Source organism: Taudactylus pleione, unplaced genomic scaffold (assembly GCF_031769625.1).
Source record: "Taudactylus pleione unplaced genomic scaffold, aTauple2 ptg000026l, whole genome shotgun sequence".
In the NCBI taxonomy this organism is placed as follows: Eukaryota; Metazoa; Chordata; class Amphibia; order Anura; family Myobatrachidae; genus Taudactylus; species Taudactylus pleione.
The window spans coordinates 11952109-11966014 of record NW_028284428.1 but is presented as its reverse complement, the minus strand read 5'-3'; the positions used below and the strand labels follow the sequence as shown (position 1 = coordinate 11966014).

Genomic DNA, 13906 nt, shown 5'->3' with positions numbered 1-13906 from the left:
TCCATGTATATGCTCTCTGGCCCAGCCAGCCCCTGCTCAAAGGCCCCTAAAATCGTGAGTCCCTGGGCAGCTGCCATACGTTAAGATTACCCTGGGCAACACATCCAGATGAGTCTACATACATGTAGTCTCCTGGCGTGTTAAACAGCCCTTCTAGTCACGCCATGCCGTGGCGTGACTCAGTAGCGCCAAACATCTTTTTGTGCGTCTTTTTACCTTCAAATGCCTCTTATAAGCACAACAATGTGAATGGATAGCACAAGCAGCTTCTGCTGATTAAATGATATGCAGCATTCCTATTTTCTCTGAGTGCGGGTGTATCTGCATGCGAAACGCTACGTTACAAAAAAAGTCAGCGGCTGTAACACAGAGTTTAGCATGCAGATACACCCGCAGTCACACACAGAGAACTTAGGCATGCTGCATATCATTTCAATCAGCAGAAGCTATCTATTCACATTTGAAGGTAAAAAGCCGCACAAAAAGACGTTCAGCGCTACCGAGTCACACTGAACTCCCACGTTATGTGTGGCGCGACTTGTAACGCACGGAGGATAGATGTATGTGGGCACATCTGTACTGCAAGGCTGTCATTGCTGCCTTGAGATGCCCAAAAGCTGGCAATACTGCACTTTCCTTATACAGTTTACAAAATAAAATTAAACATTTGATAGGTTGCTATCGGTTATAAAATTTTATTTTTACTGTAAATGTTCCCCATTGACTCAGTAGTTTTTGCATTTGTTTAATTTCTATAGAACAGCAGTGTATCAAATATTTGCTTTGTCATCAGACATTGTAACTTTGTAGTGCAGCATGTATATTTGTCATACATATTCATAAAAAATATAATGAATGTGTAGACTATAACATTTAGAATACTATTCAATAAAACACCATTTCCTAAATGATTTTTTTATGGTCAGCCTTACATTGTAACATTTAAAAGAACCATTTATGAACGTGTGAAAAATAAAATGCAATCCCGTATTGCAAAGGCTTTATGGCAGTCTTAGGTCAAATGCCATCATCTTCTACAGGTAAAAGGTAACATTCTCTGTGGAAGTGCAGTAATTATAATTGTTCTGTGAGAGAACGGAGGTGGATTGGGAGTGTTCCATGCTTACTGTAATTAGATCCATAATTGCTGGGGGCGTGCCTGTGGCATGCTGGGGGCGTATCTGTGGTAATGTTGGAGGCGTGCCTGTGGCATGCTGGGGGTGTCCCTTTGGCATACTGGAGGTGTGCCTGTGGCAATGCTTGGGAAGTGCCTGTGGCATGCTGGGGGCGTACCTGTGGCAATACTTGGGAAGTGCCAGTGGCATGCTGGGGGCTTGCCTGTGGCAATGCTGGGGGCGTGCCTGTGGCAATGCTGGTGGTTTGCTGGGGAGGAGGCTGCAGCCCTTTTGGCTTTTTCAGCAAAAAAAACATAATTTTATTGCCATACAAACTTATGACACCTGCCTCCAGTGCATGTCGGGGAAAATATTTCCCAAACTCTCACAAATCGCAACAAATGTGCGGATTGTGGGACAGTCTCCTCAACTTGGGACTGTTGGGAAGTATGTTATTCTTATACTGGGATGCAGGGCCGGTGCTAGGTGTCTCTACTCCACCCTTCCCTCATAAAATAATTACGGTAGCAGGTGGGTGAATGGCGGGGACCTTCTCCAGCCGGACCTCGGCGCCCCTATGCGGCCGCACACAAGGAGCGTGCCTGGAGCTGGCCCTGCTGGGATGCATTTTGTATCTTTCATACGCACATAACAGAAAAGAGTACTTAGACCAATATAACAAAAGCATTGAAACACAAAAACGTGCCACATGTAATATAGACAGTACAGATGTTTCATCATTGTCATGTTATTGAGTAGAAAAATAGCAGTTTAGGCACAGAATTATTCTCTGGTGGTGTTTCCAAAGAAAGGGAAGTTGCTAGATGGACTAGGCATAGTAGCGTAAATAAAGACAGAGGACATGATTCAGGGGTGCAAACAATTGAACGCACTGACGATATTCACGTAGTTGAGTGATTATTTGCTATTGCACATGTGCGGAATGTCCTGAAAACCCCTATGATGCATGCAGTACACAGAGTGTATGTATAAAGATGCTCTTGCATACGGCACCAATGGTAAGAGGAAACAAGAGGCAATACAATGGTCGTTCCTGGGCGGTGACCTGCAGTGAACACAAAATAATATGTCTTGTTGACTTGGGATAGGAGTTGCCAGGGTTCAGCCTAGGATCGGCTATCTCTTACCTCTGTGCCAGCTTCCCCTGACTTCCTTGTGGTCAGACGCCTGGTGCAATGAGGGATGTGATGCTGAGTATTCTACCTCAGGCGCTTTTGCGGACTTCCTTGGTTGGCTGTGTGTTTTGGGGATCGGAGTTCCCATCATGGGCGCCGCCATGACAGTTCCTCTCATGTGACAGTCCTCCTAACCAATGGTAGCATGATCTCAGTCAGCTGACGCTGTGCTCCAGTAATCTGCTACCCCTGGGTATAAATCCGCTTCCAGAACTCCAGGAAGTTGCCTGATCAACAGTTGTCAATCCTAGTTTACTAGTTGAGTTTTGTTTCAGGTTCCCTCGGATTCCAAGCCTTTGTTCCAGTGCTTTCCAGCGAGCAGCAGAGCTATAACATTCCTGCCTGTGTTCCAAGCCTCCAGTGTCATTCCTGTGAGCCACAGAGCTATAACATTCCTGCCTGTGTTCCAAGTCTCCTGTGTATTATCCTGTGAGCCACAGAGCTATAACATTCCTGCCTGTGTTCCAAGTATCCTGTGTATTCCTGTGAGCCACAGAGCTATAACACTCCTGGCCTGTGTATCTAGCCTCCAGCGAGCTACAGTGCTTTTATAGCTCTGTGTGTGTTGGAGTTCCAGTGTCTCCTTTCAGCACCAGGGTGATTAATATCTCTACCTGTGCATGCTGTTTTGTGATTCCCAGCTACAAGGTTATCCTGAGTGTTTCACAGCTGCACCAATTACAAGCTACAAGTGTTCCTGTGAGCAACAGTGCTGATTACATCCCAGCCTGAGAGCTTTGTTTTCAGTGACACTGCAATTCCATCTCTGCCTGAATATTTGCTACCAGTGTCTCCTGTGAACTACAGTACTATTCCATCACTGCCTGAATATTTGCTACCAGTGTCTCCTGTGAGCTACAGTACCATTCCATCTCAACCTGTGTATATTACCAGTGCCATTCCGTGTGGCTAAGTGTGTCCACACACCGTTCCCTGTGTATCCTTTGTGTGCCACCCCGCAGTTCAAGTGCTATTTACAAGTACCTCACAAACAGCATCTCCTGGTGAATCTCTTGGTGCAATAGTGCCTTGGTTAGGCACTTCCCTTGGGCCACTGACATTCGAGCCTCTATTCCCACGGGGCTTGGATACCTGGTCAAAGGACCGCGACCTGCCTGCAGGGTGCAGCTAAGCCCATATCCCACTTGGAGGGTCACTGGCGAACACCTCCCTGCAGGTTAGACTCCGCACCTTTGACCAGGTCTCGTCAACGTCCAAGACCTGTGGATGAGGAGTCCTGATGTCCAGGCCAGTTCCCCGAATTCTTCCAAACTACCATCACAACCCCTCACTAGGGGATTCCAGTACGTCAAACCTGACAGTTTGATCAGGCCACTATGGAAGTCGGCAATTCCCTGGATATCGGGGCTATTCAAGATATTGCCTTTCGTCTGAGAAACCAGGAACTAGCACACTCACAACTTTTACAGAGTTTTCAAATACTGACTAAACAGTTTAACACCATCGAGTCCCTCCAGTGTTCTAAAAAATTTTCTTTGGGTCAGCTGAATACATTCCAGTATTTACTAGGGCAAGTACAGGAGTCCCTCATAAATTTTTTCAAATTTATCCCTGAGTTTTTGGGAATTACTTCTGAACCCTCTGGTGTTACCACTAATGTGTCTAGAAATTCCATCAAAGAAACTGGAACTAAACATCGAAGCTTCCTATGCCCCAAGCTTTCGGAAAATGAACGTCAGCGCCGTCAGGAGCTGCATTTATGTTTGTACTGCGGGATCATTTCATTAGAGACTGTGTTCTTCGTCCTTCCAGAGGTGGGGATAAAGGGGTACTCCTTACATATGGAACTTCCAGTCCTTCCCTGTCTCCATTGGTGACTCATACTCCTCCAATTTCAGACAAGAAGAGGACACTTGCCAAGGAAAGTTATAATTGGGGCCTAGCTACTAGATGTTTCTTTCCTTGTGTAGGGAAGATAGGAGGAGTAGGTCATCCTCCCAAAGTCAGTGACATATCTACAGGTGGGGTTTTTAGTTTTGCCCCCCAGAAGGGAATTACAAGTGTTACACCCCAAAAGGGGATCTCAAGTGTTTCCGTCCAGGAGAGTGTTTCTACGCAAATTAAAGTTTCAGGTCATTCACCCCAGGAGGGGGTTTCCAGTGCCGTACCCCAGGAGGGGGGTTCAAGTCTTTCCCCCCAGGAAGGGATTACAAGTGTTGTACCCCAGGAGGGGACTTTCCTTACAAGTTTCACGCCCCAGGAGGGGGCCTTCGCTTCGTGTTTCACGCCCCAGGAGGGGGTCTCAAATCTCTCACCCCAGAAGGGTGTTACAAGTATGGCACCCCAGGAGGGGGTTACAAGTGTTGTACCCCAGGAGGGGACTTTCATTTCAAGTTTCACACCCCAGGGAGGGGTCTTCATTTCGAGTTTCCCCAGAAGGGGGTTTTAGGTCCCATACTCCAACAGGGAGTGCCAAGTTCTGTGCTCCAGGGAGGGGCCTTGAATCTCTCACCTCAAAAGAAGGTTTCAAATCTTGTTTCCCAGGAAGGGGCCTCAAGTCAAGTACCTCAACAGGGGTTTCCTGATGCTATACCCCAGGAGGGGGTTTCTAGTGTTATGCCCCAAAAGGGAGTCTTAAATATTATTCCCCAGAAAGGGATTTCAAGTATTCTACCCCAGGACGGAGGTCCAAGTATATTACCCCAGGATGGGGTTCCTAGTGTCATACCCCAGGAGGGGATATCCAGTGTTACGTTCCAAGAGAAAGTTCTTGTTTCGAGTTCTTCATCCCAGGAGGGAGTTTTAAGCCTCTTACCCCAAGAGGGGGTTCCTAGTATCTTCCCCCAGGAGGGGGCTTCAAGTGTCTCACCCCAGGATGAGGTTCTCAGTGTTATACCCCAGGAGGGGAATTCAAGTGTCTCACCCCAGGATGGGGTTCCCAGTGTAATCCTGGGATTTCCAGTGTTACGTTCCAAGAGAAAGTTCTTGTTTCGAGTTCTTCACCCCAGGACGGGGGTGGGGTTTCCAGTGTTATACTCCAGGAGGGGAGTTCAAGTATTACGTCCCAAGAGAAAGTTCTTGTTTCGAGTTCTTCACCCCAGGAGGGAGTTTTTAGCCTCTTACCCCAAGAGGGGGTTCCTAGTATCTTCCCCCAGGAGGGGACTTCAAGTGTCTCACCCCAGGATGAGGTTCTCAGTGTTATACCCCAGGAGGGGAATTCAAGTGTCTCACCCCAGGATGGGGTTCCCAGTGTAATACCCCAGGAGGGGATTTCCAGTGTTACGTTCCAAGAGAAAGTTGTTTCGAGTTCTTCACCCCAGGACAGGGGTGGGGTTTCCATACTCATCTCAATCACGATGACACACTGGAACCAGAACATATCGCATTCATCCTCCAGGGCATTGAAAACATTCTCACACACAATTACTTTTGGTTCGATGGGGACTTCCACCTGCAGAGGACTGGCACCGCTATGGGGACCAAGTTCGCGCCCAGTTATGCTAACCTGTTAATGAGCAGTTGGGAGGACTCCCACATATGGACGGGTCATGACTGGGATGCGAATTTGGTCCTATGGACCAGATACATAGACGACGTCCTCTGCATCTGGAAGGATCCCCTACACTCACTCCTTGACTTCATTCAATACATCAACAACAATGACAGGAACCTCAAATTCACGACCAACTACAGCCAATCCTCCGTCAACTTCTTAGACCTAGAAATATACATTGATAATCACCAGATACAGACCAAGACTCTTCAAAAACCCGTAGACATCAACAGTTACATCCTCTCCAGTAGTGGTCATCACCCCTCCTGGCTCAGCAATATCCCCACAGGACAGTTCAAGTGGATCAGACGCAACTGCACAAAACTCACGGACTATCACGAACAAGCCACAACACTTAAACAACAATTCACGGACAAAGCATACAAACCGGACACATTAGAAGCCACACTCACCCGAATAGGACTAGAAGATAGGAAACCACTTATGGAATACAAACAACAACCACAAAACACAGACAACCACGTTCCCTTCATCACACAATTCAACACCCAGGCGAAACAAATAAAAAGAATCATCAACAAACACTGGCACTTACTTAAGGAAGATGCACAACTGACAAGTATCCTACCCAACAGACCCAAAGTCATCTACCGCAAGGCCCCCAACATCCATAACAAACTCGTATCCAACCACATTCCTCCCCCCATCCGAACACAAAGCACTCTAGACAACTCCAAACTCACAGGGGGTTTCTTCCACTGCGGCTCATGTACCAACTGCGTCACACTAAAATATAGAAGCACCACACCCACTACAACATTCTCATCCACACAGACAAACACCACGTATAAAATTAAAGAACACATTTCATGCAACACTAACAACGTAATCTACCTCATACAATGCCCATGCAATCAACAATACATAGGCAGGACCACCAGACCACTAAAAACCAGAATTGCCGAACATCTGAGAAACGTCACCAAACAAACAGAGAACCATAACATACCCGTACACTACAAAGAATACCACCATAGCAGCACACAAGGCACCACTTTCATAGGAATCAAATACATGCAAAAAATCTGGAGAGGCGGAGACCATAACAAAATCCTCAACAAGGAGGAACTTAGATGGATATTCACGCTGAAAACAATAGCCCCAGGGGACTCAACATTGACAACGAAGTCAAATCCGTTATAACGAAGTAATCTCCAACCAGCCCACCCACGCTCTCCTCCAGCCCCAACCCCTATCACCTCACCTTTTATCACTCCTGTTAGTCCCTGCACACACCTGCACTGCATCACCATTCAGCAATTCTTTGCACACACCTACACCGCATTACCTCTCAAACACACCATTGGCCTAATATGATTACACTTACCACTCCAGCTAGTCCTTGCACACACCTGCACCGCATCACCAATCAGCAAGTCCCTGCACACACCTGCACCGTATTACCTATCAAACACACCACTGGCCTAATCTGATTAAATTTATCACTCCAGCTAGTTCCTGCACATACCTGCACCGCATCACCATTCAGCAAGTCCTTGCACACACCTGCACCACATTACCTTTCAAACACACCATTGGCCCCATGAGTCACCTGATCACACCCCCACCCCCGGAAGTGCCCTACATAAGAACCTCAGAAGCATTGATCCTCTCACACCTCCTTGAAGAAGGCACCTGTGCCGAAATGCGTTGGAGACCCTCACATCAAACCCGACACCGATCCAGGCTGACCTCCACTAAAGATCCCCATCCCCACCAGGGACCACCAGTGCAGAAAGCTCTCAGCCCACCCGCCTGCTGGTCCACACCGCTCACACCTCCAGTGACCGGCTCCACCCCGGACCGGCCTCTCTCCCCCCCTGCTCCTAGGCGTGCTCAGAAACTCACTCCTGGCCAGGGGTGTCTCCACCGTCAATCCCCATTTCCACGAGGGACCGTCAGTGATAAGAGCATCCCGCACATCCGGCCACAAGTCCGCCCAGCCAACATCGCCAGTGACCAGCTCCATCCCGGTCACACTTTCCACATCCCCCCTCCTCCCTGGCTTTTTTTGAATCAGTATCCCGGGCAGACCACCCCCCAGGGGTGGTCCCAGCACACACGCTGCAACCCAGCCTCCCAGCGGCTCACCTATCCACACCTCTGGCTCCGCACCACCAGCGGCACGACCAAGAGTCAACTTCAGCTGCATACTCCGGTCGCTGACCTCCGCAGACCAATCAGAACAGCCGTGCACCTGCAGCACACCAGCAACACGCTGATCCAGCTCACCAACAAACCTGCAGCTTCCAACCTCTCTGCAACGGCCGCAACGTCGACCTACATCACCATAACAAAAAACCTACTGGTAGGTAAGTACTGCCAAGACTCACACCAACACGCGGGACGACGCACAGGTGTTCCAACCCACTCTGCAAATCCCCCCACCCCCCGAGACTTCCTAGACTGTCGACCATAGGTCCAGCAGGGGTGACGTGCAAGGTCACTGAACCGCACGGGAAGGAGCCCCCTAAAAGGGTCCACCTACCTCCCCAGTCTCATCACCACTCATCACTGAACCCCACCCACCTGCCCGGGATCTTAACAGAGCAGCATTGTGACTACTCAATAAAATATTTTGCCTCAAATTACTGTGTCTCGCTGGCCTCATTTTGATCCTATTCCATTCCCCTTTTCACATTACTCCAAACTACACTCCATACCCAATCACACCCTCCTCACTCCCAAAACACCACCAGAAGAAACATTCTAATTAACACCACTCACAAACACACACAAGTCATCACCATCACCACTACTAGCAGGAAGAGTGCACCTTTCCCCCCCTACCCCCATACGTTTTCAATGCGGGAAAGGTACTCCCACACAAAGGTGCAGCACCCCGAAACCACAACACACCACCCCCTGGTCAACTAGAGCGCAGTTCTACCGCCCATCTTCATACATTCAGTGGCATGCTGATGAACAAGGGGGAAGCTGAAACGAGCATTTGCATATTACCGCTGCTGCGACTCTGCAATAGATGCACCAGCGGACGCAGCAGCTTATACCTCTGAATCTGGCCCAGTGTGCGGGTTTGCATTTCTTGCAGTTCAAAAATTATCCTTTATATTTACAGATTAAGAATATACTACAGTTATACAGTATAAATGCAATATAATAGCCATCACACAAAAGTAGCAAACATCATCCAAAATAAAAAAAATTAAGTCATAAATAAGTCAAAATAACACCCTTCTGAAAACGTAATGAAATAATATGAAATTTTAGATCCACTAGTGTTTTAAAGAAAACTGAAAAAGTTATTTTTATATACAGTTATAGAGACGTGCTCTCATACACCTAGCATCTATACAGCATCTCTAGTACAGCACTCGGGGTGTACTAGAGACAGCGCCATAACTAGGGTAGTGCGACCAGTGCCATGGCACAGGGCACCACAGGGCAGGGGGCGCTGTTTGGGCCTGTCAATTTTCCTGTTTATTATCATTCTCACTTGTAGCTTCCTCTTATTTTATCCCCAGCATCTCCTGGCCCCCCTATCTCTTCCCTGGCCCTTCCCCATGAGGCCATGGCCGTTTTTCAGGTGCACTATCTTATGTCCCTATTTAACAAGTGGGAGGGGGCGCCAATGCGTTCTCTGGCACAGGGCACCAAAAAGTCTAATTACGGCTCTGACTAGAGATGCCGGGCTTTGACGCTAACTGCACAGGAATTAGTTTTAAACACATACAAAGTCTCAGATAAAGCACAACAGGACTTGCCATGAGAAAAAGTGGCAATTGCTGCATCCTAGAACTTCATATATAGATTCTGACTCATTGACAAATAGATGTACAATTACACACCAAATTAAGCAGTGTAATCTAGCAATGTAGTTGTGTTGCTTCCAGTGGTGTAATATATGCACAGCTGAGTTGTCCAGGACCACATTGTATGAGGATACATCTGTAGGCAAATGTACGATACGGTATATCGGCCAATCTTGCGATATGTGATGGATTGCAATGACCATTCGTACGGGTGTGTACAGGTAAATCCACCCAATTCATTGTTTCATTGGGTGGTTGCATCCTCTGCTGCTGTTACATGATGTAACAATATGTCAGATCGATGTTAGATATCGTTAGATTGCATCGCTGGTTTGCCCTATCGTTCAGGTGTGTACCCAGCTTAAGTTGCATTTTCTATTTAGACCACGGCACAACACACAAACACGTCTGTTCCCATGAAATTTCCAAGTACAAATTTCAGGATTTGTTTACAACTTGCATTTTTAATATTCCCCATAAAATAGTGAACATTTCTTCTTAATCACTTTCTTCTCTGCTCAAAACTAACAGCATGTAATTGCTTTGGGGGTGGGACAAATCTGCATGTCATGCATTGGAAAGTATCTGTTTATTTTTGGAAATATGTCCCATATGTGGGTTGAACTCTAAATGGAAATGGAATATCTTTAAATCTTCCAGATAATTTGTCTGCTAATGTTGTCCCCTCGTCTTCCTCCCACATTAGTGTCATTTGTTGGCTTTTCTCTAGATCCACCAATGTTTCAGCAATGATGTGATAACATGCGATATGCGATAACATGTAACATGCGATATGAACAACAATTAGGTACATAGAAAGTAATTACCTATCAAACTATCATTTTTCATGAGTGTTTTCAGCAAAATCTCAAAACATAAATGATAAATGTATAATAGAGTTCTGTGTACTCCAGAGTCATGCAGGGCAGTGAGGTTTTGTCCTCCTAAACAACTTTGACAGCAGTAAACAATTACTACATTCATTATTGCTTGATAAAGGCCCACAAATGACACTTGTGCTTTTACATTAATAAATGTTCCTATTCAAATTCTGGTTATTATTGTGACAGTTGCCTAATACAGATGGTCCGGATCATCTGATTATACAGAAAGGCGGCCACTCATCCAGCCACAAAAGCAGCCGACACAAGGAGTGGCGTCCAGACAAGATGACAGAAATTCATTCACATGTAAGTTTAGTAGTATTATTAGTTACTTCTATTTGTATACTTCTCGTTGCAAAGTCACCATTTAGGGGCCCTGAGGCAGAAACGGCTCCATTGTTTTGAGCAGCAAGTTATTTTTGTGGCCGAAACAAGTGGATCTATATGTAGAGGTTGTCCATGTGATAATGTGCCAGCACTCAAGCAATCAGATACTGAAAGCTTATTTTAGTAGCAGTGATTATGCCAGCAATCCTGGTGTTTCACAGATGGAGTGAGGTTAATTCCAACGGACCATGCAAAGCAACAAATGACTTTATGAGGTAATATAGCACGTTATACTTACAAGGCTGTATTTATCTTATGTGCAGCTTTAAATCTAGTGTAAATATGTCTGGCACAAAATTACTGCTGCCATCTTAGTCAACTTGAAACTTACCCCAAGCATGAGATACACAAATATACAGTACTTCTCCTAAAAGGCATATCTTTAAAAAATAATTAAGTCAATGGGGACACATCCCTAAGGTCTGTGGTTGACTTATATCTTCACCCCCTTACTGTGCTAAACCCCTAATGAATCTCTCCAAGCACAAGGTGGTGAAAGTATACTCGAAATCTGTTGAAAGATGGCAAAGGTCCATAGTGAGACAACAGTCACATTTTTACATGCTGCAATGGATTTAGGTCCAGGGCTATTCAGACCCTTAGTGTTAAGGTGCTGGGGGAGGGAAGAGGAGGGAGTGGATACTAGTTACCTGGGCATGGACTTGTTAGAGCCCTTGTCAGCTGCTAAGGGGGACCCTGTACAACTGTGAAGAGTACAGGACCTGAGGGCGGTGCACTCAGGAGGAAGCCTCTCCCCATAGGTGCCTACTGCAGTGGGCCTCCTGTGGATCTGTATAGGATAAGATTTTGTCTGTGTGTCAGTCCAATTACTCTCTATTTGCACTCTCTTACTTTGCAGAGTCAACCTTTAAAGTCCCTGTGGAGGCTCTTGCACCCTTCATCTTCCTCAAACCACTCAGTACCATCAGATCCACGTTTCCAACCTTTACCAAACCAGCCACCTAAAACACCCTCCTTTGCGGAGGCAAGAATACACCCGATGGGTCAGCCTTCCAGCTCTGTGCATCGTCAAGAGCCGCAGCCAAAAAGCCGACAGGGGCTGCAGATTCCTGGACAGCCAGATCCGTTGTGGCACGTCTCCCCAGTTAATAGAGGGACTAATGACGGAGCTCCTTTCCCTGACCAGCTGACTTCAAAACCCGGACAGAACGGGCTGCCTTTTAGCCGGACAAAAAGAACCCGATTGCCAAATTTAAATGACTTAAAAGAGACAGCTCTTTAGTTCACTTCTGTGTGCAAATGGCAAAGTATATATGAAAGTGAATACTGGGTGAATGGTAAATTGGTGAAGGAGCTTCAAAGAGATATATAAGCAAGTACCTATAGTTATATTAATATGTGCAATATGCTTGTGTGAGGTTACACTGTGCTGCAAACACACCCACTAATATTTTCGTTGATTGTTCGGTTATCCGCTATCAGTTTCCTTGTGACATTAGAATGTGCAATAAAAAGATATTGTCAAAGCAACTAAGGGACTTCCCCAATTACACAAGATAAAAAGAATCAAAAATCTTCTTTTCCCCTGGCTGGCACCCATATATTTGTATTACAGAAATAAATAGCCTTAACCAGGGAATTAAACAATATTTTAGACCTAAATGATAAAAAGTGGGTTTATCCAGATTAAAATATTTTTAAGGAAATAACACTTCCATATTTGATATTTTTTATAATATTTATTTATGATTAACTATTATCATAAAGTCATATCATTTTGTCAGGTTATTTTAAGCTGTTATAAACATTGTGAAGCCGTAACAACAGCTAAAGTAGTTTATATGAAAACTTACAGTATACCATTTATATATTGCATTGAGAGTATATATATATATATATATATATACATACATATATATATATATATATATATATATAAAATCTGCACACAAATGTTTGTGTGTAATTTATTTATATGTTAAATTACTGTCATTTTTATAACTATAAGCATATAGATTAAAAAGAAGTATTGTTATGATGACAACTCTGCCATATTTTTATACATTTGTGCAGTATTAATGTACTTCTAATAAAAGGGAGTCAAACTATAGATGTCAGTGTGCCTGCAACAGCGTGGATCTTGTGTGACTACAATAGCACGTACGGTTTGTATTTTACACAAACTTTGAGAAGTGAAACAGTGTTATTGTGCAATTTGCTTTTGTTGCTGCTGTGAACATGCCAGAGTTCTTCTGAAAGGAAAATAACCTCAATTTAATGTATTCCTCCTCCGTCTGGAAAGGCGAGTACCTCCCCAGTGACACATACCCAACAAGATATTTCCTCCTCTCCTTCTCATGCAGTAGGATGATAGACCAAAGATATTGGTTACACTTTTGAATTTTAAATTAAAAATTTTAAGTTTCATTTACAAAACAAATCTATTTCATCTGACTTTCTGTATTTATCTACACACATCATATATATATATATATATATATATATATATATATATATAGATAGATAGATAGATAGATAAATATAAATCAATATATATACAGTGGGGCAAAAAATTATTTGGGCAGCCACCGATTGTGTAAGTTGCTGCACTTTAAAAGATGAGAGAGGTCTGTAATTTCCATCATAGGTACACTTCAACTGTGAGAGACAGAATCAAAACAAAAAGTTCCGGAAATCACATTGTATGATTTTTAAACAATTTATTTGTATATTCTTTTGGAAATAAAATATTTGGACAATCAAAAAGTTAAACTCAATACTTTGTAAAGTAACCTCGGTTGGCAATTACAGAGGTCAAACGTTTCCTGTAGTTCTTAACCAGGTTTGCACACACTTCAGCAGTTATTTTGGCCCACTCTTCAATGCAGATCTTCTCTAGATGTGTCATGTTTTGGGGGTGTCGCCGTGCATCACGAACTTTCAACTCCCTCCACAGATTTTCTATTGGGTTGAGGTCTGGAGACTGGCTAGGCCAATCCAGGACCTTAAAATGCTTCTTACGGAGCTACTCCTTAGTTGCCCGGGCAGTGTGTTT

General features: G+C 44.8%; 1 protein-coding gene across 5 annotated transcripts in view; it reads left to right on the top strand.

Moving 5' to 3' along the window:
• CDKL5 (cyclin dependent kinase like 5) overlaps positions 1-13239 on the top strand; it is a 423438-nt gene extending 410199 nt beyond the window's left edge. For 4 of the 5 annotated variants that reach the window (XM_088451639.1, XM_088451641.1, XM_088451640.1 and 1 more), the window contains 2 exons: positions 10690-10809; positions 11750-13239. In XM_088451639.1, coding sequence (XP_088307765.1) covers positions 10690-10809; positions 11750-12133 — 504 coding nt within the window. In that variant the 3' untranslated portion in view covers positions 12134-13239. The remainder of the gene's footprint in view (positions 1-10689; positions 10810-11749) is intronic. The other variant, XM_088451642.1, reaches the window with a different exon arrangement.
• Positions 13240-13906: the final 667 nt, after the last annotated feature.